The sequence below is a fragment of the Parasteatoda tepidariorum genome, chromosome 4, assembly GCF_982258835.1.
Source record: "Parasteatoda tepidariorum strain Cologne lab strain chromosome 4, Ptep-v5.0, whole genome shotgun sequence".
Classification (NCBI taxonomy): Eukaryota; Metazoa; Arthropoda; class Arachnida; order Araneae; family Theridiidae; genus Parasteatoda; species Parasteatoda tepidariorum.
In genome coordinates, this window is record NC_141758.1 from 66,363,635 (window position 1) to 66,391,632 (window position 27,998).

At 29.5% G+C, this 27,998-nt stretch overlaps 1 protein-coding gene across 1 annotated transcript; it reads right to left on the reverse strand.

Moving 5' to 3' along the window:
- Nucleotides 1–27,989, reverse strand: LOC107436372 (uncharacterized). Its single transcript, XM_087161262.1, has 9 exons — nucleotides 27,786–27,989; nucleotides 20,061–20,164; nucleotides 16,898–18,520; nucleotides 14,005–14,103; nucleotides 10,620–10,705; nucleotides 6,332–6,447; nucleotides 5,397–5,662; nucleotides 3,608–3,771; nucleotides 1–662 (listed from the first exon to the last, which is right to left on the reverse strand). Exons 2-9 carry the CDS (start codon nucleotides 20,125–20,127, stop codon nucleotides 498–500), a joined length of 2,586 nt encoding a protein of 861 aa, XP_087017388.1. The 5' UTR covers nucleotides 20,128–20,164; nucleotides 27,786–27,989; the 3' UTR covers nucleotides 1–497.
- Nucleotides 27,990–27,998: the final 9 nt, after the last annotated feature.

Consider the following 27,998-nt stretch of genomic DNA (forward strand, 5'->3'; position numbering starts at 1 on the left):
TTGGGAAATTGGTAAAGTCAATACGCTTTATACGTAAAATTTACTAAACATTAACTGAATAGATTTTACCAACTACCTTTCGGTAAGATAATGTTGACAATATTTTACCATTTAGATTTTGGTAAAAAGCCTATTTTGGTACGTATATAATACTGATAAAATAAATTTACCATTCTATTTCGGTAAGAACATTTTGGTATGATTTACGTAATATTGAGGAAGTGAATTTACTATTTAGATTTAGTAAAAATACTTCTGTATATTTTATGTATTATTGCAAAAGCAAGTTTACTATTAAAATTTCGGTAAAAAATTTATTTTACCATTATTATATTTTACCATTTAGATTTTGGTAAAAAAACTTCCGTATATTGTACATGACATTGATCAAATAAATATTCGGCCTTGTCTCTAACGCAAGGTTAAGTTGTCTGATTTTCAATGAAATAGTAACCAAGGTTTCAATTTGCCAGATTCAAAGCTTTAGTTCACTTTGATTAGATGTCACAGCGAGCATTTGCTGCAATCCAGCTAAGGTAGGAAGATATTTTAGTATAAACTCCTGGGTAGTCCTTATCACCGCATTTGAAGCCGAAGGATACTATTCCTACTTGTGTGTATCTCCCATTTTCTATAGTAGTCAGAGGACCACCAGAATCTCCCTGCAAAACATAAAATGTCTAAATTATCATAATAGTGTCATGTCTAAATTATCATAATTTTGTCATGTCTAAATTATCATAATAGTGTCATGTCTAAATTATCATGATAGTGTCATGTCTAAATTATCACAATAGTGTCATGTCTAAATTATCATAATAGTTTCATTAATAGTTCATAAATAAATTTTAAATAATATGAATACGTAGTAGATTTGTATTCCTATTGACTTTAATAATTAATTAACGAGTTTCTTATGAAAATTTTAAATTTATTGCAGATTTATTATTTTAAAAAGACTTTTTTATCTGTGTTTTATGCTTGGAATTTGTTTCAAAATGGGATGTATACGAGATATTCTAGAATCAATAAAACTACAATTTAATGACAATATATATCCAACTCACAGAATCAAGTGTTTGTAGAATTCAACAACAGTATCAGAAGGATGGAATTTCTAGAATTAATCGTTGTAATAGTGGAAAAAGTAATGAAGACTTTACTTAAAAAAGATTCAGGAGCACGATATTTGCATCGTCAATGAAAAGAATGAATTAATGTTTCGAAAACAACTTTCAGGTGTCTTAATAAATTTAAGCTTTAGTCTCGTGTTCTCAAAACAAAACCAGTTATAAAATGAAAGATTGTAAGAATAAGATGATGCAAGTCAAAAGTGTTATGGGGTTTGAAGGATTAAAAGGAGAAATAATTTTGCAACGAAAGTTTGTTCTGTGAATCCTAAGATAATCAAAGCATTTGAATTTGGAGGATGAAATGAATCATTTGATGCATATGTCAGTTAAATCCGCAGCTAATGTGAGGACATGGAGTTGCATGAGCATAAATGAACTTAGAAGGGTTTGCATCCTCAAAAAGGTTAGTATATTCTCAAGCACTATATGATTCCATAGTTCGAAAACTTGTTTGAGGATGATCTTATTTTCTAACATGATTAATGTTCTGTTCACCTCATACATCAGAAATCATTTAAGATATGGCTAAAACAACGAAAAATTACAGTGCGTTTGCAGCCAGAAAATTCACCGGATCCAACATTTTATGTTTGTAAAAGAACACTCTAAGCTGTTGTGGGGGAGCTTATTTTGGGATAACTCCTTTCATTGTTAAGCAAGTATGGAGAAAAACCTGATAATCGACGAGATAAGTATTTTATTAAACAATTCACAGATGCATGGCATCAAAAACAAATTAAGCAACAAAAAAAATAATAATAATCTCCTTATTCGTGGATTAATTAAGGACGCTACACGGAAGTAAACCTTCCTGGCAAATTCTCTTTCACCTTCAGAAGTAAATTAAAATTTGAAATTCAGAGAGAATTGAGTTGATTCAAACATGATAATTCAAACGCTGATTTTCCCCCCTCCAAAATATCGAAATGCAAAGAAATTATAGCTCGGCTATTGATCACGCAGTGGGCAAGTAATCCTGCAATAATTTCTTCCATTTAGATATTTCGTAATTTTTTTTCAGCATATTTGAAATATCAAAGTTTACCTGAAATCAATTTTCTCTAACCTTTAAATTTCAACCCTTAACGGTCCGGAGATATTTAAAGTTTACTTCTCATCAATAATTACATCATTAATTATAATTATGAAAAATAATTATAGTATTAATTATAACTATAATTTTATAGCAATTATTATTAAGTGAATTTTAAAAAGGACAACAATAAGTGTAATAATATAATAGGGTAAACCAACCAGTGAAGGAACACTACCCAGTGAAGGAACATTTCATATATATTGATTAAAAATACGAATTTGAAAGTTTTTCTTTAGATTGATTGGTAACAATAGCTTACTGCCAAACAATAGGAAGTCATCTAGCAATGTTTTGGATTACCTGGTCAAATAGAATTTTTTGAAAAATTTTGGAATTTTTTGAATTTGTTATTATCTCTGCAACACCTTGTTTATTTGAAAAAATTATAAGGTGAGTGTTTGTATTTATATGTTTGAAGTGGAATTAATTGCATGTAATAGTTTTATTTTACTCACTGTGAAAAAGAGAATTCAAAATATAGTTATTGAAGTTACGTTTTATTTTTTTAAGCATAATAGAGTACTGAGATTAGGGGTGTTTATTCACTGGATCACCGAACGATTAAAAACCAGTTAAGGAACAAGTGTTCCTTTACTGGTTTTTTTTCTAAGTTAATGAAAATAAAAGATAAAATTTAATTTTCTTGTACCTTTAGTGATGTTCCGCATGAAAAGTATGTTAAAAATACGAAGAACAACTTCTAACCAGTGAGGGAACAGGCATGTTCCTTTACTGGGCATTGATTTCCCAGTGAATGAGCAGTATGTGCTAATATGTTGATACTTTAATTTTCAATTCATGATTAAAACAAAAGTTAACATTTTCCAGTATTAATATGTTATAATTTTAAGAACTAGGTTTGTTTTTAACTACTTGTATGGCTTATAAATTCATAAAGAGCATTAAAAAATAACCAAAATTAAGTGTTCCGTTACTGGCTGTTCATTCACTGGTAAGAGCTGTTCCTTCACTTGGTCTTCTTACTACTTGTTATTTGAACCTCCAAAACTTTAAAACAATATTATCTAAGTTCTCTACAATTTTTTTTACATAATTTGCATTTAGTAACAAATATGTTGACACTGTCACGAATTTTGAAATTAATATGTAATTATTTTTAAAAGACAAGCGGAGCTTAATTGTTCCTTCACTGGTTAGTTTACCCTACATTATTGACTTTTTCCTCCATATACGCGACACTAGAAGCAGTAAGGAAAACTGTCATACCGCTTATATGCTTGCTTTGGTCCTTTATGGGGTAAATTACAAGTAAAACAGAATTAGTCTTCAAAAGTTTCTTCCGTGATATAGCGTCCTTTTAACAATTGTTCCCCCTAAATATCGCAGAGTGTTTGTTAAGAATTGATCTATTGTTTACCTGACATGCGTCTTTTCCGCCTTTAGGTGAACCAGCACATAGCATATCATGGGTTATACCTCTTGGAAAACGGTTCGAAACTACTTGGATGTAAGAGGCATTACACTCTACTCTAGACACAATGGGAAAGGTGGCTTCCTTCAATACTCGACTCGTCACACCTCCTGCAATAGTGTTTAGGAATTACAAGATAGTCTCATAGCTGCCCACTTTTAACGAACGATTAAATTTCAAAGTGGCCTGATCACGCTATTGGTCGAAAATGAAATCACTACTTGTGGGAAAGGAGATGGCATGTATGGATGGTGTTTTCAATATAAATGTAAACAATAACAATCACGAGCTCAATACCAGTTCTAGTTCCGGTTAGAAAGTTTGCAACTGCTTACTATTGCTTATTCTGCAAGGCGATATTTTCCAACGGATAATTTTGTTCTTAATAAAAGAAGTAAATTAGATTATTTCTGAGCTCAAATCTGTCGCGTTTCATAAGATATTAAATGTTATTAAGTAACTCTGGTGAGTTTGAAGTGAAAATTTGTTTTATTTATTTATAGATGTATTTTTAAAAAAAAGTGACATGGTTGCTAGATTTTGAATAACTCGCTTTTTTGGCAGTCCTGATTTAGCATAATTTCATTTGTGTATTACTGTCTGTTCTTGTTGCAAGCTGTGCACCATCTTACGTTAGTGTTAGCACCTTTAGCATTGTAAACACAATCAATCTACTTTTTGCTTGGTTCTGTTGCAAACGTTATAATGTATAATGCGTATGATTCAATAAATATTTATTTTAATTATTAAAATTGATCAATAATAAAAACATTATTTACAATCCACCCAATTTTGTCATAATTTCTTTTAGAGTCAAAGTCATGAAAATAAACTTTATTACTGATATTGCGTAAACATTTATTAGAACGTGATATTGCGCGTAAATATTTATAAATTCAGAGAACACGTAAAATCGAAATCTGCAGCTAAAGTAAGGAAAACTCCAGCTGATACATAATGTCTCCCATACGTAGTGATGTTATTTTCTACCAATAGCGTGATCTGGACACAATGAAATTTAATCGCTCATCCACTTTTATACATCTGGCGGCAGATTTTTCCTATTGTTTGAAAAATTTGAGCTGGACTATTCTATAAACAAATTACGCCTCAAATTCATATAAATTATTCAAACGAATATAGGTAACGTGTATAGGGCGTTAATGTACTCAAACTGATAAAGTGCGAAATTTTCAATTTTTTTGATTAAGTTAAAGTAAGAATATCTCGAATTTCCCTTTAAAAATTCAATATTAAAGAATATACTTAGTCTCATTTCGTTATCTCTTGAAAAATTTCATAAGATTTTAATTTAAAACACAGGTAATAACATTATTGACCTGGAGAAAGGATATATTCTCAAATTTATGATTATTATTGTAGAAATGTTTGCGCGACATAAAAAATTTAAGCTCCAACTCGCCCTTATTTTGAAAAACACTTCATACATTTTTTAACTTTACTTTAAATTTATAATTTTAGAACCCCTATTTACCTAACATAAGATTAAAATTTGAACTAAGCATTTTTAAACAAAAATAGCCAGTTTAACCAATCGGATACCTAAATTATATTTCAGGTTAAAATTTCAATTTTACGTTTAATCGATTCTTTTCAGTAAGATTGTATATTCAGTTTAAAATTTTGCTTCGTGTTAAAGGACTCCAACTGTAATTTTTTTAGTTTCTTTTCTGAGAGGTACTAAGAAAATTTTAGAAATTAAAAACATACGTACCAAAAGCATCATCACCCCATCCCATGACGGTCACTTTTTTACCAATCAAATCATCATCTCTAAAAAGAGGAACCGAAGGAGAAGGTAAACAAACAGGCATAACATAATCGTCAAAGGTTACTGGACGCTCCAACCTCAGTAATGCTATATCGTGATAATAGTATCGTTGCTCGTACTTTGGGTGCTGTACCACATTCATAACAACATACTCAGCACGGGCTTCCTTTCCAGTGTGTGTGCCTAATAGTACCACAAACGTGGATGTCCTGAAATTCAGATTATTTACAATTAATTTTTTGTTAACACGTCTTTAACCCCTTAACGATCGGTTAATTTCAAAGAAAACGGTCATAAAAGTGCCTATTTTTCTTATCCCTGTATCCCTGATTAGTGCTGACATCTAGTTTAAAATTAACTAACTATCTACAATTACCTTAAAAATAGTCTGGTACTACCATCTGGTGCGTAAAATGAGAAATAAAATGTTTTCCGTGCAAAAGAAATGAAGCAGTTTTATTCTTATTGGCACGTTACTATTGAACACTCCAGCCCGGAAATATCACGGGAGCGAGAAATAGAGGGCGAAACCTCACCCCGTCATTTCCACTGGAGCGAGAAGGAAGGGATTAAAAATCACGCTTTTTAGTTTGCAAAAAAAGGAAAATATAAAGTGTGTCAAGTATTTCGGTGAAAGTGACATGGCCTCATTTGAAATCAATCGAAGTACAGATGCCACATGCCTTCAACTACTACAGAATGAAATGGGAACAGATTTTAATTTACCCAGTTATTTGTGATTCAGAGATTTGGGATTAAACATCCGATTTACCTTAAATGCTGTATAATCTCACAACAACGACTTTTACACTAAAATTCTAAACATGATGGCAGAACAAGGAAATAAATTTTTTAAATAAAAAACAGGGCAGGCATACCTTAAATCATCTGGTGTGAAAACATGGGCTGCAGTTAATACGAAATTTTCGTTGATCAATGATCCGGCACAAAGAAAACGATTACCTCCAGATGAAGTGACTTTATAAAGCGCCGCCTAAGAAAAAACAGAAATAAAAGCAAATGAAATAAAGAAACAATCTAATATTTTTTGTACCGTGTCTTTAATTTTTAGGAATAACAAGAGCAGTGACATTTTCTCATTGTCAAATTAGGTATTCTCAAAATCTGCATTTTCATTTGCTAAATCGATTAGAGAGCAAATACGAATGTGTCTAAGAATTACAAACTATTTAAAATGCCAAATAACTATAAAAAACAAGCATAAGTACGATTTCGAAAATTCCATTGTATAACACTCGAATTTGCAACTCAAAAAAAGTAATTTTTTATTTCTGAAACTTAATATATGTTCTATCCTAAATGCAAAATACCTTTGATAGCAAACATTTTTTTGCTCGACCTATTGGTGGTGAAATATGCGATGTGCACCTTTCTAAATCAGACATCATTTAGTACTCCTAACCGCAATCAAATTTCGCCAATTAACAATTAACCCCTATTTTTCATTCCTTTTCCGGTAACCCCATTTTTTCGCAATGTGATTCTCTTTTTTTTACATTGATCGTCTTCCAGATTTTCGATTTTATAATATTAAAAAAAAAATTGGGAGACGCAAAAAATTATAATAATAATAATTAATAAAAATCACAATGGAGAAGAATTAACCCATATCTCTATTCAACAAGATATTTGGTCGGTTGAAACAGAATTGTATTTGAAATTATTTAGCAGCAGTTAGTCGAACTTATTTAACATAAAAATGAATGGAATGTATTTCTTCCCTAATTCAAATAGTATACCATGGAACTAGAAATTTTAACTTTTAGTATGCAGGCGGGCCATGAAGAGTAGAGAAAGTGAGCATGTGCGCAAGGTTCTATGAAACTTCACGCAAGTAATATTCAAAAATAAAGATATAAATAATAATAACTACATAATTTTAATTTCTTAAAATTGTGCAGTATTAATAAAAATCGAAAACTTTTTGTTTTAAGATAACGATGAAATGGGAAAGAAGGCAATAGATTCCTGATGTCTAGGAAAAAAACTTTATAAATCAAAATTAGATAATTAGAAAATAAGATATATTAAAATTTTTAATTGGTTTTTTTTTTATCTTGGCCTTTAAACGCAAAATTTTTGTAATCGTCACAAATGTTTTGGATATAAAATCTGAAAATTAAATTATAGTATATGAAATTTGAACGATAGAAGAAAAAAATTACAAATTAAGTTCGAGACTTTTTTGTCTAAAATAAAGATCAAAATCTTATATTCTAAGTGATTCTACCCCAGGGATACCACTGAAAGAAAATGGTTTTGTTAGCACTGATTTAATTCATCTTGGCTTTTCATTAACATGTTAATTTTTTTATTTTAAAATTTTCCTACGGTGATCATTACTGTGTCTTAATTTTGTGTTTTATTTCACTATTCTAAAATATATATTAATGACCACAATTAAGTTTGATGAGAATGGTAAAAACTACTTTTTCATTTATTGTACAACTCATACTTTTAATGAAGTATTTATATTCATTCCACATTAAAAATTCCTATTTAAAGTAATCAATTTTGAAATTAACGCGAATCATTTTCGCATATGAAAATACCAATTAAAATATTGTTAATTAAGAAAAAAAATTATTTTCATTATTAAATTTCCAAATATATTAAAAACATTTCTTTTTATTTTTAATACAGTTTTTATTAAATCACGTTCGGATCTGTGATGGGTGAATTTTATATTCGAAATTTTTAACACTTTCCATCAAGCCAATACACTCAAATCTCTTTTTGTAACACTATGCCTGGTGGCAATGAAGGATTCATTGGTATCATTATAGCTGCAAGAAAACTTTTATCAATAAATAAAATATTTTGATAGCCGAATTTTCGATCGAATTTAATATTATTCTTAAATAATGCGAATAAAATTAATGGTGATGTTATCACTACTTTATTTATCAAAATTCAAGTATGAACTCAAAGAAACTTACAAACATAAAACAAAAATAAAAATTTAAAAAACTATTTTTTTTAAATATTTTAAATTAGAAAAATATTTTAATTTTTGTCTAACTGAAATGGATATTATCATTAGACTCATCATTTAGAATACAAAACTTCGATCGCCGTCGAAAAACTTCCCTTTCCCCCTGACATCTTTCGAAAATGCTGATTTACAATCTTTGTTTTAGGACGCAGAAAATAAAATTATTTCCAATTATTTTGTTATCCTATGAAACTATTATCCACTTGAAAAACGTAAATATAATAAATTTTAATTTGTTGTTTTCATATGTGTCTGAAACATTTTAAAAACCGCTATTTTTTTCCCCGTGCGTTTTTGTTAAATTAAGTTCAGAGTTTCATATAAGACTAGTGGGCTGCGCCCCCTGCTCGCTAACGCTCGCCAACGCCCGAAAATTGCTACGCAATCTTATATGGTTTGCTTCGCAAACCAAGCTCGCTTCGCTCGCTACTAACTAAGGTACATTGCAAATGCACAAAATTCTAAGAATTCAAAACAATCATTCAAATCCATATAACAACTTTTTTTAAAAAAAAATACATCCTTTTAGTAAATACTAAGTCATTAAAATAAATTTGAATTCAAATAAATGACATGTAATTCGTTAAACCTATTAGAAATGTGCTATAGTATAAAATCTTAAAATAAAATTTCTAAAACTAATATCTCTTTAAAAAGGTTAAAATTTTGGCTATAATTAAGTCTATTAAAAATTGAAATAAGTGAATTGTAATGGAAAAACCTGTATAAACAAATAAATTCTAGTAAAACAAATAAATTCGTGATATAAATCAAAAATCGTCAAATAAATTCGTAATACATAAATTCATGAAAAAACGCGCTTTCGACAAAATACTAAAATAGAGATCTATCGACAAAGACTACTCACTTCTGCCTAGCTTATGCTCTCTCTGGTTATTTCAGTTTCCGTTTTTAAAAGCTCTATATGTTGAGCCATCTCAGCTAGATTTGGCATGTGAGATTTTTAGCGGCAATCATTGGTAGATTTTCTAGCGTTGCCATTCGGGGAGTTGTAATGAGGCTTTTTTTTGTTGCCATGTAAGAGAAATATATATATAGATTGCTTACCAATTATTAAACGTTGTAAATTTAAAACAGAAGTTGATTACCCCCCCCCCCAAAAAAAAAAAAAAAAAAATTTTTTTTCAATAATGATTTTGCTTGCTTCCACTATTTTAAATTCATTTTGTTAACTGTGACTACAAAGTAGACAATTAAAAAAAGTCCATTCATTTAATTTACAACCAGAATATTAAAAAAGCTCTTAAAACGAAGCTGCATAAAATACATTTCGTTGTCAGCCTCATTCATCTGCCACTTTTGACGATACATGTTTGCTCTTGGCGAAAAAGTACGCGTTGTATAAAATAAGGGCTCTTATTGATGTCTGATTTGGAAAGACGCGTCCCGTCCACTAATCTCCAGTTTTCCCTGCAATGCACTCAAGTTTTATCTTAAAAAAATACATCGTGATAACATACTTATTAACTCTACTGCTTTACGGTGTTGAAGATACATTTCTGCATAAAATAATTATTAAAATTAGGTAATAAATATTTTGGAAAATAATTTTCTAAATTACCTAACCGTGGCATCTAACCTTCTTAACCTACCTTGGGCATCAGAGTGTTAAAATCACATTAATCACAAAACGGAAATAATTAATTACAAATTATTTTTTTTTCGCTTATTTTGTCATAAAAATTCAATATGATTTTGATTTTCATTCAAGGCGGGAAATCTCACTGCGAAAAATGCGAAGAAAGTGGGTCTAGTTGCGTTATTCTTAGCAATATTCAAAAGTACAAAAATAACAGCGTGATATAAAGAGACGTGTAAGTAGCGGTGCAATAAATTTTGATGCCATTTTTCTCTTCGTCGTGTATGGATCGGCGTCGATCATACGGGCACAAAAACACCGAACGTATGAGATGCGAAGCCGACAAAGAAAGAGTTAATATGAAATATTAAACGCAAAATGGAACGAATTAGAGAATACAGTTTTCAATCTATTTAAATAGAAATGATCAATTTAATTCCAGAGTTCCATTTCGATCTTATTAGTGGCGTCTCATCAAGTGTTCACTCTCATGTTCAAATATCTATTACTATCTTTTTAACGAATAAAACAAAGCCAATTAAGAACTTACCACCCAAGGCCAAGTGAAAGGTTCAGCTTCCTTTCCACCAACAATTCTTTGGAATGATCCTCTTCTAGTATTAGTTTCCCGGGATTCTACAAAATAAAAACCACTAATTGACAAAAAAAAAATAAATAAATAAAATAAATAAATAAATATAAAAGTCTTTCTGAGATTTCTCGAATAATGAAAGCATAGAAAATCGCGCGCGTGTTCGAAATTAAGATAAAAGCGCTGGTCTATCCAATTGCGCAATATGACGAGGTCATTCTGAAACAACAGAAACGATGATATTCACGCATCTAAGGACAGCAATTATTAAACTTGCTTTCACTGATATCTTACTTTCTATGTACTCAATCTTTTTTTCTTAAGAAAAAAAAAGAAATGAATATATTTTTTTGTCAAAAAATGAATGATAATAAGTTTTCAATTCTACCCTTAGAAACAGTAAAGTATTATATCATTATTAATAATATAAAAACTTCATTTCCCTCAAAAACTTATGAAGGTGGTAAAAGTGGACATGTTTCGAGCGTTGAAAAACAGGCTCTCTTTCTCAAGACTCACTGGACGTGTTGAGCCTTCACATCTAGAGATTTTAGAATGGGCGCCCATTTTTGAGTGTTGGAAACATCGTGACTTCTAAAGCCTTCATAAGTAATTGAAGCAATGCAAGTTTTTATGTTATTGAATATATATCTTTCCACTTCAGTTTTTGGAACATTATATAATATTATATTTTATTTTAGATGTGTTAAAGTATAGAAGACATTCTGGACTTTCACTATGCAATGATTTTATAGAAAATACTGATGATAATTTTGATAAACTGATGATAATACAGGTGAAAAATATTGCGATATTTTTTTCTGAATTTCAAGACACATGATACTTTTCAATGACTGTATTTTTATTCCTGAGAGCGATAGACCCGAATACTTGATACTGAAGGGGATACAGTATAAAATTTGTTACAGTCTTATCATAATTTTTTCTTTTTGAGTGTCTTATCAATTCTAATGCATATACCCCCGTAAAGTTCATATTTAGACCGATAAGGATACTGTAACTCCAGAAAACCATAGTTACATTTATTCACTATATTTATATGAGGCATAGTCTATAACACAGTTCAATTTTATAACGTTGTAATTTGGGGTGTAGTATTACCAATTTTGTCCTTTGATTCTTCAAGCCCACAGTTAAACTACCTTCAGAGCTGCTCCAGCCAGCATAAGGGAACGACGTCTCCATAACAAGCTCTAAATATCTTCAAATAAAACAATTGTATTTCCTTTATTTTTCTATAATTTCTGTTAAAATCACTATGTAATTCTCCAAGGCATCTCAGGTGAGTCTTTTTTGGCCTCTGGAGGGGCTATTTTCCCAGTAATGAGCATTTTAAATTCAGCTGTTCCATCAAATTAGGGTTAGAGTACTCGGCGGCCATGTTTATATGATTTCCAATGTAGAGCGACTTCTTCGCCAAATTCATCACCATTTAATATTATTTAAACTAGTTCATTTTTACCTCAAAATATTTCTTTAACATTGCTCAAGCGATTTCCTATTATAATATATATTTTCTTTTTAATTTCGGTCGCCTGGTTCTCTTTTAAACAGTTATCTATTTTTATGTGTCCTGTATTTAACATAGCTTTTCGCTATACTATTGATTAGCAAAGTTTAAACATTGACTTTAAACGTCCATAAACTAATGTTAATCATAAATTTTTAATTATATTTTTAATAGATAATACTTTAAATAGTTTGTGATTGTATAAAATTAATATCTTCTAATTATCTCATTTCTATGATTTTCTATGATTTTTTAAAATCTATCCACTTTCCTTAAAATCATCGGTGTTCTATCCCATAACAAATCAAAATGAATAATATGAATAAAGACACAGTTATTTTTTATCATTCAATTTCATAGCTCACTTTTCCTTTTGTTTTTTTCTATCAATTTAATACTGCAATAGCCTGAAAACACGAGATCATCAACATCTACCTCAATGGAAAACCTCTTTCAAATTTCTGTGCAGAAACCTCTGTAAATCATTGGCTTGATTGTGGAACTGGCAAACGTCATATTCGATTCATTTAAAAAACGCAGTACTTTCGGATAAATTGACATTCAAGATAACTTGACTTTTGTCATTTAAATTATTTCATAAAAGAAAGAAATTATTTCATGAAGGAAATACTAGGTTACTATTGGTAACCTAGTATTTCTTTTATTACTGTATAATGTAATCCTAGTATTTGTAATCCTAGTATCTACTAATTCATTGTGCAATTTATATAAATGTTTGTAATAAATAAGAGAAAATTATATTTTTATTTATTTAGAAGCTACGGGTTAGTTTCAAAGGAGGACGGGTACACTGTTGGACAAGCCGTCCTCGGCGACGGGTAAAATTTCTGAGTTTTTTCGAGCCCTGGTAAATGGTGACTGATGCACGTTAAATCTGTCGAGTCTCAAAGTTCTCCATGTTCCCACAACAAATCAATACCTCTGGGGGTACTGATCCAGGAGTTTCCTTGTCTTCTGGATTGGTTCAAAATTACAAGGCTATGGCGTTGAGCATTAGTAGTCGTAAACCCAAAAATTGGGTCGGCTGTTCAACGGCGGTCATAAAATAAAATAAAAAATTAAACTACCTTAAATTTTAACGCATATATAAATTATCACGAGTAACAAAAATGTTCTCAAATTTAATTAAATAAACAGGATACACTCTCAGGATACATATGATACGCTCCGTTCAGCTTAGATAACGAGGAAGGAATACTCTTCAAGTTTCAAAATTTGTAGCGCTCTTCTTCAACAAATAGAGGAATCGTTGGAAATCATAAAAAATAATCTTCTGCTGCATGTCATACCATTATAATTAAAAATTTGCTCGGTGTCGGTTAATTTTTTCCCCAGACAGTCCCACGTTGTTTCCAAAAATGTTGTTTCTAAAAATGTTGTTTTGAAATATTTTCTCAATTAATGTTTTGAATAATTTTCTCAATTAACTGTGATTAATTTGTAACTGTGTAACTAATTTTCAAACTTGTGAAGAGTAACGCTTACAGAAGTTAAACAGAACGTTGCAAATCCCACCTTTCCTTCCGATTTCCTTATTATACGGCTTTAAAAAACACCTGTTAAGATTAAATGTGAAAAAGTTACAGAGACAATAAGAAGTTAATCAAAAAGTCATGATAACTACAATATCACCAGCAGGTTCCTGCTGCGCTTCACTTCTGTGCTACTGATCTCATTAATTCATAGCTATATGTTGCTAATAACTAACAAAAAAAATTACAAATTAAACAAATACACAGTTAGTCAAATGATTTAATTACTGTTTAAGTTTCTCAACAAAAAAAAACTCACCTGGAAACACAATGACAGATTCCGGATCGTTTTCCTTCTTCCTGTAATCACTTGTAGCACGCCGAACAGTTACCGTGTCAGTGTAACGAATTCCACAATCTAATACAAGAAAAACAAGGTGTATTAAGAATAAATGGTGAAACAAATGCATATATATATATATATATATATATATATATATATATATATATATATATATATATATATATATATATATATATATATATATATATAACAAAATAAATAAATACAAGAAGAAAATACGAAGAAAGTTAAGAAAAACAATAAGTTTCATTTATTGCGCATAAGCTGCAAGTAAACAGAACTCATTAGATAAGTTCAAAATGAAGATAAAACAAAGGAAAATTATAGACATATGGAAAAAAAGGGGGGGGAATAATAATGATAAAAAATAACAAACAACTGAGAAAAAAAAGAAGAAAAAAAAAAGGGATGAAATTTTTTTTTTAAAAATCCGGAAAATAAAAGATGTAATCTTTTTATCAGCCCATACGATTATATCCTTTTTTGCGGATATAATCGTGTGGGCTGATGAAAAGATTATATCTTTTATTTTCCGGATTTTTAAAAAAAATAAATTTTATCCTTTTTTTTTCAGTTGTTTGTTACTTTTTTTCATTAATATTCCCCCCCTTTTTTTATATGTCTATAATTATATATATATTTCTATTGAGTGCTCCTCACACTATATTATTAATATATTTTGCTTTGTCTCTCTTGATATAATATTAGAAAGCACTTCTTTTTGCGGATAGAATCGTACGAGCTGATGAGGAGATTATATATTTTTTCCCCAAATTTTTATTATTTTTTAATGTTATTTCATTTTAATAATTTTCTTCTTTTCTTTTCCAATTTTTAAATGTTTAATGTTTTCTCTATATTTCGAATTAAAGGAATGAACATAATAAGAAGCTTTTAAAAAATAATAACAGCAGAAAACCTCAAAGCGTTGAAATAGTTTTAGATGCTGTCCGTTATCAGAAAAGCGTTCTTTACTTTTTCCCACCAGAAAAAGAATCGGAAACGCAGGTTGGTATAAATTTGTACATTCAGATAAAACATAAACTAAACAGAAAATTCGATTTTGAAGAAGAAGAAAATCTTTAGCTGTCCGAGCAAAACTAATTTCCGATTTTAAATCCCCTCACCGGAATAAAGTAAGATCAAGTACTTTTATAAATGCAATAAAAAAAATGGCTCCTCATTGCTATTCTTCAATGAGTAGTAAAAGGTTAAGATTTTTTGTTGAGGTTACCCTATAGCAATTTATTTTACAGTTGAAAACAAGAATTATATTAGCTACGCAAAATGTTCTATTTCTAAATAATTCTATTCCAAATGTCAGAAATTGTATTCCAAATTCCAATTGTATTCTATTCCAAATGTTCTATTTCCAAATGTCAGAACTTTAACACATTTATTTAAATTATTTATGCGTTGTGGTGGTAAATTAACTTTGTTAAACAAATTAACAATATTGACGTATACATTTTGTTACTACATTAAAAAGTCAATAGAAAATCTCTTCACAAAATCAAGTAAACATTAGCAACGGTTCCTAATTTTTTTTTTTTTTTTCGCTTACAGAACCCTAAGTAATCAACATTCTTCCAGTGAAACTCCGAATTTAGAAATAAAATAAAGGAAAAAATTTTGAATATTTAAACCATTAAAACAATTAGGTGCTTCATATTTGAAAAAAGATCTCCGTTGAAAAATATACCGTTTTATCATTAATAATCTTAAAATCTGTTTTATGTTTGACAGTTTAATTTTCAATCTAGGAGCTAAATCTATCCAAAAATTTGTTTATTTTTTTGTATTTCCTTAAAGTTAGAAATACAAATAACTGAAAGAAGCGTTGAAAATGGTAAATAGGGAAACATATTTTTTTAATAATGAATTTAGTTACTTCGTTTTGATCTGAAAAGAGCAATGTGAAAAACGATTGCATTCTTTTGTAAATGCCCTAGAAACAATTTTACTTTAACCTCAGTTGGGATCAAAATTTGCTCAATATGAGTCCTATAAGAGCATGCACCGAGGGATGTCTAGATTTTTTTAATATTGATCCTAGAGCAGTTGTGGCTCGGGAGATAGAGCACTCGCCTCCCACTGAGTTGAACCGGGTCGAATCACAGCGATGGCTGGTTGATACAAATTTCGCACCCGTTTCGCACCTACCACAGTGCTGACGTAAAATACCCTCAATGGTAGACGGATCATAGATTAGAGTCCCATTGCCGTCACGCTAAACGGGGGAAATTTTCGTGGTTTTGTTCTTCTTGTAACGCAAATGCGATTTAGTTCCAACAAAAAGTTCTTCACGAAGGCAAATTTCTCCCAATACTTGATCCAGGAGTTCTCTTGTCTTCTGGATTGGGTTCAAGATTACAAGTCAACAAAGTTGAACATTGGTAGTCGTAATTGGGGCTGCTGTTCAACGACGGTTACAAAATAAAATAAAATATTGGTCCTAGAATAGCTTTTATCCCTGGATAATAACAATTCTATATAGGGCTGGTATTGTTGGAACCTCTTTAACTCTCCGACGGAACCTTAGGGTTTCGCGGAGCACCGTTTGGGAACCGCTGTATAAAAGAGTTAATCAGTATATCTACTGGACACAAAAATTTCGTGAGCTTGATTCCAAACTTGACGGCTTTTTAGGATTTTGGACCTAATTTTTAAGATACAGTTTCTGAATCGAATCCAAAATTGTGAAATATGGATTCGTTTCGTTAAAAAAAAATAGTGGCATATAACAGGACCACTGAGAAATATTTTTGTTTGAGATTCTCGTCAGCGGTTGATACCTCGATAATAAAACTTTTTGTAAGTTTTAAAAGGAAATATGAGTTCTACTTACATCCATTATTAATATCAGGTAATGGTGTGTTAGTGCTGTATTTATCAGAACTGCCATTCTTGTCAAAGGGAGATTTTGTTACGGCTAGTTTTTTAGTTGTTGTGCTCTTGTCCAATCTTGGAGGACCCATAGAAGATCTAGTTGTTTTTGCTCGAGAAAACGGTGAAGGACTAGTTCTTGAATTTTGAAACGTTCTAGAAGAACTTGTCGAAGTAGAATTAAAAGTTCTAGAATCAACAGTAATATTCCTCCGAGTATCTATGGTTTGCTCGCGATGCCATGAACTTTTTGTAGGTGTTGAAAAAGGCTTAGTAGACTCCTGGCTTCTCCTAGATGTTGATTTGCTTTGAGAATTTTGATATTTATTTTCCCACAACTGAGTACTTGTTTTAATTGAGCTTTTGCTCGAAGTTGTTCCTCTAGTTGAATTAGGAATTGGTTTGGCAGTAGTACGAATATTATTCCAAGCTCTCGATGTACCAGTAATATGATTTGTTGTTGTTGTTTTTGGAGTCGAATAACTCGATTTAGCATTACCCGAATCAGTATTTTTATTCCATGAAGATTTTGTAGTTATCCTATGAAAACTAGTTGTTATTTTATTTGTAGTGGTACTACTTTTTCCATTACTATTTTGGTTTCGTTCACTAGGCCTAAAAGTTTTTGTCGTATAATTTATCATATCGATATCCCAGGCGCTTGTAGTTTTTTTGGGTGCATAGTCTTTAGATGGTTTTATCCAATAATGAGTGGTTGTTTTTGTATTTCGAAATCGAGTACTTTGCTCATTCGATGCGTATCGGGTATTCCACGAACTCTGTGATGATGTTTTGTGAGCTTTTGTAGTACTTCTCCAGTTCTTTGTACTTTTACTCCAAGAATTCGTCGTGTAAGGTTTGTTCCAAAAGTATTCCGCATTTTTCTTCTGAATTACTTTTTTGTCAGAAAACTTCTCACTTTGCGTATCTGAGTGTTCGTTTTCTAGCAAAATAAACGAATTTTCTGGCTGCTGCATTTCATTTAAAGTTTTAGTAAAGTTTAAGTACATTGTTTCATTACTTTCATTGATAAGCTGATTTGAATGTAAATACTCATTTGGCTTATATTTGGTGCTAGTTTTATTTAAAATGTCGTCAGTTCTTATTGATACAAATTCTTCATCTCCATGATGAGTATCGTAGAAATCTATGCTTGGAATTGGAGTAGAATTCGTGGAATATGGCAGTAGTTTCATGACAATAGTTTCTGCAGTAGTTTCTTTGCTTGTACTATAGTTGCTGTGTTCAGTGTTTCCATCATTTTTTAACAGCTTAATAGATGTTGTTAAAAAGTAGTCTTTTGCTGTTGTTAGTTCCAATGAATCATCTTCGGTAGAAGTTAAGTTCTCCATTGGTGGAAAGTTTTGGAAATTAGAAACAGAAATATTCTTGGTATTACTTGAAAGTTTTATTGTAGAATTTGAACAACAGACCCAATCATTTCCATCTTGATAAGTGCATTTTTCACTTAAAATTGAAAAGTGTGGGCATTTCCATTTTTGAACACAATGTCCATCTCCGCATGCATCACTATTCAGCGACTCAATTTGTGCAAACCTACCCCAGCTCCATCTTGGTGCAGAATCTGAAAAAAATAGAAATAAATAGTTTTTTAAAATATATCAACATTAAAGATTTATCACAAACAAGAGAAATATGAATCTGTGAAATTTCTATTGAAACGAAACCAAGCTAAAATTAAAATTTTAATATAAATACGGTGTAAAGAGGCTTTTGACACCTTCTCTAAAGGGATAAGTAGTGCAGAAAATCGCATGTCAGTGGTAAAGTTTTACTATCGTGGGCCGAGCTCGAGTCGCATCATCATAAAAAATAATACTAAATACAGATAAAATTTATTTTGATGGGATGTACGACTAAAAATATGTTTTGCTTAATCTCATAATGTAAGTCACATAGAAGGATAAAATTTAATAATAAATTTAAAAAAACATTGGAATTACCTTTTAGCTTAATTAATTGTATCGGTACGTGTCTTTCAATTTCAGGCATAATTTCTTAGTGTTCAGTAATGATTTATTGTTAACCTTTTTTCACCACGTACAAAAAAGAACAAGCATTCAGTTACCTTCTTCTTCTTCTTTGTCAGCGCAACAGCCCTTTGCAGGCCTTGGCTGTCTCAACAGCTTATTCATGGCAATTCCCTTCCAATATCTAATCTTTAGGGTTTTCAAATCATTTTCGATGTCGCTGAGCCATCTAGTAGGGGGTCTGCCTCTGGGACGTGACCTCTCAGGGTTCTTAAAGATGACTATTCTCATGGGGCTAATTTCAGGGCTTTTCCATAGATGGCCCAACTATCTCAGCCTATTACTACGTTGCCACAGAATTAAAAATTATTCAGTTACCACAGAATTAAAAAAAAACAATGCATTGGATGTATATTGAAGGCACAATGGCTGTGATATGGTTGTGCAATGGTTATTCATAGCTAGTATGTCGCGAGTTTTATTCTTGCTGGAGCCATTTTTAAATTCTAATTTTTTATAACTGAAAAATGTTTTCTAAAGAAAAAAGTTCATTACATTTAGTTTGGAAACTTAAAAATTTTTGAACTGAAAACATTGGTTTCTGAAAACAAAAGTCCACATTTAAACTAATCTCCAGGATACTTCACTTTGATTTCCTCTTTAAATCTTGAACTTTAACAAACTATCTAGATTTTGTGCATATCATCATCATTACCTAGCCCCATTTTAAGGGCTCTATCTTTTAACTGTCCTGATAGGAATGCCGCACAATTTTGACCGTGGTAACATGACGTGGACAGCGTCCGAGCTTGTAAACCTCTCTCCAAACTTTCACACCAGACCAAACGAGAAGATTTTCAGCCCCGGCAGTTTTAACGTGCTCCTTGCTGCATATACACGCCGGTTTTTTGTCAAATACCAGGATCGAACTCACTACCTACTGCTCTCCAATCAGCGGTATGAGCAACGTCTCAACCGACTACGCCAATGGAGCATTGTTTTGGTGCGCATGACTTGTATCTCTAAACCTGTTTATGTGTAGGCCGGACTATGCCCTTTGATTGATTAATGATTCGATACGATTAATGATGGATAATTAATTATTCTAAACTGTAATATAAGCATTTGATTTACCTGTGTAGTTGAGTAAAATCATAATACAAATAATAAATTGGCTGCTGATCTTCTGATTCACCATCATCAAACCTTGTTTTCTATTCTTGTAAGTTATTTGTTACCTGAAAAATATCGATGATAATTATAAAGTGAATACATTTTACTTGAAAGATTTCTTTAATTAAAGACGATGAATATTACCCTTGATATACAAAAATTTATGAAATCTAAAACAAGATCTTCGCTTTTAAAGCAAAAGAACTTCTTTATTTTTGTTGTGAAAATTGTCTACTTACTGTTCAACTAAATCATTACTTTAAATGAAGAAAATTATTCCTCACCTTATAGTTTATTGCAGTTTTATAAACCTTGCACTCTTGTGATCAAGGTTTTTTTTTTACTGTTATTATTGGTAAAAAAATACATGCTTAACTCGGGTCCTCATTTGCGCATTTGACCAAAAGCATTTGGGACCGAGCACTGAAAACTTGTCAATCAAACTCATGCTAATTTATCAATTAGTAATGTGTAGTGGTTGAAACTGAATGCAATACATTTTAAATTCTAAAACAATTGTTGAGTTCTTGTTTCTTTAAAAAAGTAATAAATGGATATCGTATTTGTTTAACAACAAATTGGATATATTATTCAGTGGCATGAATGAAGTGAAATGATTCTGATTAACATATGAATCACTTACATGCCCCTCCCACTGTTGTGAAAAATAATATTCAATAAAATTTACAATACAAGGAATCATCACATTAAAGCATAAACTGTAAGAAATTTTCCCAAAAAGTGGCGAAAGTGGGAAGCACTGGATAGAATAGAAGGCGGGGATAGTAATTCTTTACTTTATTTTATTCACCACGATTTGATTTGAAATAAAACTCATGCAGGCATGCACAAAACTAAAGTAGATAAGGTATAATAAAATTAATTAAATTGTGGAGGCAAAAATAATTCTGTTACATTAAACATACCGATATTAATGTAACCAATTTATGTTATTTTCTCTGATTAATAAATACCCCTGAAAATATATCTTGCCTGTTTCATCCACTAAACTCTTCATTTATGTAAAATTAGTTGATGAATTATGCTTTTAAGTGCTCTCAAAGTAATTCAATTTTTTAAAAATTATCATTGGTTTAATTATTATTTTATTACTTTTTATTACTATTTCACTACTATTTTGTAATATCTTTCTGATTGACAGTGCAAGTTAGCATCTATGCATAAAAGCAATAATTTACTTTTTTAAATCAAGTTTTTTTGAAAATATTTTTAAATGGTAAAATATTGTACTCTTAACTGTTTGATTTTTTATTAAATTTTTATTTTCCAAGTCTGTGACTGGTATGAGATATACAGTTACAGACACACCCAAGTCTGTATATTTCATACCAAATTTTTGCAATGTTCTTACAAGCCTCAAACAGTTTAAAAAATGGTAATAAATATGAGACTAACGTTAATACTTTAATGCAGTTATGATCACAATTGTAATTTTTTTTTTATAACTACATACAAATCTATGAAAGTTTCATATCCGTATTTATGACAACAAGATCTCTAAACTTCAAATAACAATAACTCTAAACTTTAAAATGATATCCTAATAAAAAGATTCCGACTATCTTTAACTTAAATTTGCAACAAACATTTATTGTACGTGGTAACACTGCTTCCGCTGAGAGAGAAAAAATGACATGGATTTGCCCCCTCTAGGTGAAAGAAAGTTTTTTATAATTATAGTCATATCTTAACTAGTGATCAATGGATTAAATTGAAGGGTCCTGCGATTCAGGCTAAGTTACAAGCCCCTGTTTAAAAAAAGCATTCAAGAAAAAGAAAAATATATAAATCTAAAAGTTTTATGACCACTTTTTATTTAAAGGATTGCGTTACATAAATTAACAAATGTATGTTTTGTTCATGGGGGGCCGCTAAGTGGCCCTGTTGCCCAATTTTTGTAAATAAAGTAAAAGTAAAGTAAAGTTTGTTCACGTCTGTTGCTCTGTTACTATCACTTAGTAGTAAAGATGCCAATAAATATTGGCAAGCGTTTTAATAAAAAAAAAAAATCTTGAATTACAGGGTTCGTACGGTCTTTAGAAATAATTAAAAGTTGAGTTCATATTAAAATAAAGAAGTTACAATTTTCTTTTTATCAGCTTTAACAATAGCTATAAAAAGAAGTATATAAATCTATAAAATTTAGTGTGAGTTAAACAATAAAATTATTATTATCATCACTTTGAAAATCTTTTCTTAATAGTCTGTTATTAATTTCATTTAAGGGTTGTCCTTTGCAAAATTTTGTTTTCGACCGCTGATAGTTTCTTCTTGAGTTTAATACTCATTTTGGTAAAAGCTGAACATGCAAATGTGAGTATTGGTCTTATTGCCTGGACTTTATTTATTCTTTTCGCACTCTACTTGAAACGAGAGTTTTTATTCAAAAAGGTCTTAAAGTCATTCAAGCTTACATTTAGCTTTGTAATGTGTGTGCGTTTTATACTGTGTGGCTCAGTGTTTTAATGAGAGTGAGTTTTTAAATACACATAAATGTGTGTTCATCAACTGAGATTGCTAGTAATATGTTGGGGAAGTGGGCTAGCACGGACATAGGGCTAGTGTAGACAAATAGAATATTTTTGTTATTTGAAGAGCTTAGTGGAAGAACCAGGTAAGTGACATTTTCAGAGAAGCTAATCATGGTAAGAAAAAAAACAATGGTGTCTGAGATATTTTATTACTGATTTGTTAGAACTGAAGCAAATAATTCATTGCCTCATTTTATTTACCACTACCTCATTTGAAAATCGTGCAAGCATACTCAAAACTAATACGGATTAACTATGTTAAGATTAAAGTGAAAGCAAACACAGTTATAATATTTAAATGCGATAGTAAAAGCTGTTGGAAAGATTATCTCTCTTTTCTTAATCAAAGTTAACTATTATTTATTAGTTTTATACAATTATTAAGCCAATCATTTTGCCATTTCGCCTTTCGGTGATCACAATTTTGATTTTGATTTCATTTTTAAAAAATGTGCTGCGGTTAAATTGACTCTTTAAGCAATTTGAATGATTAAAACTTTGTTTCAATTGAATTTGTAGATTTTTATTTATTTGTTTAATTTTGTTTTACAAATTTCAGCTTCTTAATATTTTTTTTTCTCTGAACTTTTTAATCTGTAAAATTAACTCTTAAAACATCGGAATAAATGTAGACTTCGGCAAATATTTGACTTTTCCTTTTGTAAAAATTTCTTTACATACATCATAATTCTCAGTCAAATTTGGGAATTTAGAAGCATTAACATTTATTTTCCATTTCTTAAGTGGAAAAATCGGTACAAGGGAATTGGTATCAGAAAAATTGACGCAAATGTTAAGCAATATTACGTAATGAATGTTAAATGTTGAAAACATTACATATTCTCTAAGAAATTATAATAAAGCAGACAGATGATAAAATGAATTAATTCTCCTACCCAATCCTTTCAAATTAAATATATTTTTTTTTAAAATTACAATAAACCTTTAAACCAAGTTTTTGTTTCAGCTTTTTCATTCTTTCGTTTGCAGTAGTTTGACCTATTTTGACCTTTTGGGAATTCTGCTAGGACCTCTACAATATAAGACCTTGGCCCATTTACTTTCTGATTGTGTCGATGTATAGTATATTGAAACATATTTTGCAATGAAAGTGAAATTTCGGATCATTGAACTTACTGAAGGGCATTCCAACGTGGAAAACACAAGTTAGGTCAATATTTTTGACAACAGTATTGAGAGGAAAAAACCCAAAACACATGGCAAAAAATTGCATTAACACGAAAAGGGAAAAGATTACTAACAATCTTACACCTATCCCGATTTTAAAATGATTTTATTGTTCATACTTTTATTGATAAAATTAGTGTTATAATTATTTAATGAAATATGCTTAATTTATGTTTAATGTTATGATTAGACTTTGGGCAGAATATAAAAGTAGAAAACATACAGCATATTATATATTCGAGGAAATATAACTGAATTTTTGTATTCGCTATATTGGAGTTAATCAAAATCTAAATCTTGTCAAGTCACTAAAAACTACTTATCGAGTAACTTAATAAAATGGAAGCTAAAATTAAAAAATTCCACTGTTCATTTTGTGTATATCTTAAAAATCAACCACTCTTAAATCCTATTAATGCCTGTGGAAACTTTGGCTTATGCATATTTTTGAATGACATTCATATAGTGATCACTACATTTTCACTATAATTTTAATTATTTTATAATTTTAAACAACAAATAATTATCGTAAAATGCACGTTTATATAATTTTAATTAATCAATGGTTTCAAGCAACAAATAATTATCATGAAGGGCATATTTATATAATTTTAATGAATCAATAATTTCAAACAAAAAAATTTTATTAAGGAACTCACTCAGCTCACTTCCTACAATAATTTTTTCAAATTTGCGATTATTTAGATCTAAGAGAAACAGTTTTTCATCGTGGAAATTTCTTTAATTTACAAAACCAATACTTTGAATATTTGGATTTTATATTTTAATACAAATGTAATTTCGATAATCTAACAGATTCTTCTAGTCACTATAAGATTGTTTTTTTTTTATAGTTAAAAAATACGAAATATGTTTTTACTTATAATTAGATCGTCATAATAAAATATACAAAATGGCCGCCCTTGCCATCTGCTTCAAAGGATTAATAGATTTTTGCTTTTTATTAGTGTTCCTTTTTTATTGCTTTAGGCCTATTTGGGAATCCTGCACTAAAGCTTTTCAAATTACAATGTTACATTCATAGAGGAGATTTAACTTATTTACCTAATCGTGTCTAATGTATATATTTTTTTAAGACAGTTTTTTCTTCTCCAAAAATTGAAAAGTAGTAGCGCAAGTGTTTCATTATTAAATTAATCCTGCAGAAACAAAATACTTCAGTCTGCCTAAATATATTAATAATAGAAGTATTTATAGTTGGATTTAGAGACACGGCAAAATGCTTAGTGCTAAAAGTGTAAGTAGCAGAAGAAAATATCCACTTTATTCGCTTATTCGACATACTTATTGTGGCTGGGCATAAATGGAATAAGTTGTCTTAACCTTGTCTTAATCTAAGCTATAATGTTAGCACCAAATTATTCAAAATAAAAGCAATATTTTCATACATTAACTAAACCATAATCTAATATAGTTACAAAATTCTAAAATATAAGAATTTTAAATTTCAGAAGGGTAAGTTTTAATGTCCAGTAATATGTGGACATTAGACCATAAAGGTAACAAGGTAAAGAATAGGCTTGATATAATTTAACCGTTCACCTATCTGACTTTCATTTTACACTAATGGAAAAAGTGTCTTAATAAAAACGTGGTGTCAGGTTCGCATATAAATTAAATGGAAATTTTCTTCAGTTAGCAACTAATTGTGTTATGCAACAACTGTTTGATTTTAGAAAAATTATATGTGACATAATGCAGGATTTTATATATTTAATGCATTTTGGTTGATCGGAATATTCAGTTTTTCCAATTGTAAGTGCTAAGAACCAAACATTAGACTTTTTAACATTTTGAAAAATGGACTTTTCAAAACATTTAAACGGTAAATTATTATCATTTACCTCGAAAAACATGGTAATCATAATAACCAAAACTTCATTGTGATGTCAGAAAGCATATTATTATTATCATTATAAATATCGCCAAAATAGGTAACTAAATTTTAAAAAAAAATCATCCACTTAACTCTTTGGCACAGAGGAAATACCAGTGTCGTTGTCCCTTTTACATATTCTTTTTTCTTACGCTCTAATTATAAGAAAAAAATTCATTTTGGAATTTTTTTAATTATAAAAAAAAGGAAAAAAGAAACAGTCTAATGGTTGCTATAAAAATTGTTGGATTATCGGAATTATGTTTGTACTAAAATATAAAATCCAAAATAATTTAGTTTTGAAACGTTTTTTCTTTCATAAACAAAAATTTATCAAGAATTGATTTTGTAAAATGAATTCCAATGATGGACAATATGACATTTTTATAAAATTTGAAACTCAGAAACTATTCGACTGATCAAGTTCAAATTTTGTATTCTGTCATTTGAAATTATACTTTTTCATATGGTGTTAAAAACTGTATACCTTACAATGCAAAATGTTTTCGATCATTATGAAACAAAATATTAAAAAAAAGAATAAATAATTATTAAAAAAATTTTGCGTAAAATTATAGTTGTACAAACAAATTTAATAATAGTGAGCAAAAATTTTTGAATTTTTTACTAAATCTATTCCCATACATTTAAACATAAATTTTGCTACCAACAACAAAACTTTACTCACGAAGCGGAACAAATTGGGAATTTGTACTTAAACTAAGTGGATAATTTCGTGTGTTGGCTAGCCCTTTAGCTTCAAAATATTGTAGTTGTAGTATCAGATTGAAATATAAAAATTAATAATGTACTTTATTTTATTTTATTTTATTAGAATTTTGTTAGTTTGAAATGATAACTTATAGTTTAGAAGAATGATAATTTCAGAGCAGTAGTTATTCTAAGTGAAAAAAAAAACTTAACTTTCATATTAAAAAATAAAGTATTAATATCAAGAAGGTAATTAACTTTTGTACCACGTGATATTTTTAATTATGGCTTTCTTTTTTTAAATTAGATAATGGCGTAAAATCATGAAAAAAATCTTGTGAAAAAATATATATCTGAAGTTTGATATTCTCATTATGTTACAGTTTAAAATTAGAATATAAGGTTAAATGAGATATTTTTAATCACTATACATTATTTTAGATTTGCTACAACTTTTTTATTTACTTATTAATATTTTGAAATTCCCTTTTTCTGTTGCGCATTGTGGTTTTAAAATATAGTTCCTTATCTCATATATAGTTTGTACAGTTTTACGAAATAAATAAATAATTGAATAAAAAAATTAATTAATTATTAATTAATTAATAAAATTTTCTACCGTGAATAAACAAACTGCTCCAAATATTGTTTTGTTTCCAAAATATATTAAATATCAATAACTGAAAAAATTTATGTCCTGAACTTAATTTTTAAAAATAAAATATAAATGCGAATAAAAAGTATAAGAATAAGAATAAAAAAGTATAACAATAAAATTGCTATACTTTTTTCAATCATATATAAATTTGATATACTATAGCTGAAGAAAGGAAAATGAAAACATAAATAATATTGTACTATAATAACATCTTTATAGGATGATTATAACAAAATATTGTACTATTTATGTTGCTCGAAATATAAATACAAATTTACAAAAATACGATTATAAGGAAGCATAAGGAAGCATTGCTTGAATGCGATTGCTATATGTCTCTCCATAATAATTTATAACAATTGTATTGAAATAAGTTTTCGCTCAAAATTTTTCTTTTTTTAATAAAATTTAAAATGTTAATAAAAGTCAATATTATAAGAATTACAATTATATAAATGACTACTGTATTAACTATTCCTAGATTATCGAAAATAGCTTTCCAAAAATCACTGGACCATATTTCAAGTTAGCACAAATACTCCATTCAAAACTTAAATATAATTCTGAACACGCTACTTTAAAATTTCAGTGTCAAAAATATTTCGAAACACAAAACAAATTTGCATTAAAAATAAAATTAATCATATTAATAATTCATTTGTAGAAGATCATATATTTACCTAAGGAATTCGGTCGGATCTTTCCACAGAATAACCTGTTTTTGGACTTTTTCAAATGATATTAGAATGATAAAAATCGTCTGCCAACTTTTTTTTCTTATCCTCCGTGTTTTCCTTTACTTCCGTTTGTGGTTTGTTAGGAGGCTATATTTATTTGGAGTCTATAGGCCCGCTGGATCTACCCAATTAATGACGTCACGTTCTGAGAAGATG

Excerpts from the sequence above, each read along its gene's own strand:
- LOC107436372 (XM_087161262.1), bottom strand. The coding sequence starts at position 20,127 with ATGATGGTGAATCAGAAGATCAGCAGCCAATTTATTATTTGTATTATG. Across the intron at positions 10,706-14,004 it reads ATCTGTCATTGTGTTTCCAG|AATCCCGGGAAACTAATACT; the intron begins GTGAGTTTTTTT and ends TTTATTTTGTAG. Across the intron at positions 6,448-10,619 it reads CTTTCACTTGGCCTTGGGTG|GCGGCGCTTTATAAAGTCAC; the intron begins GTAAGTTCTTAA and ends GTTTTTTCTTAG.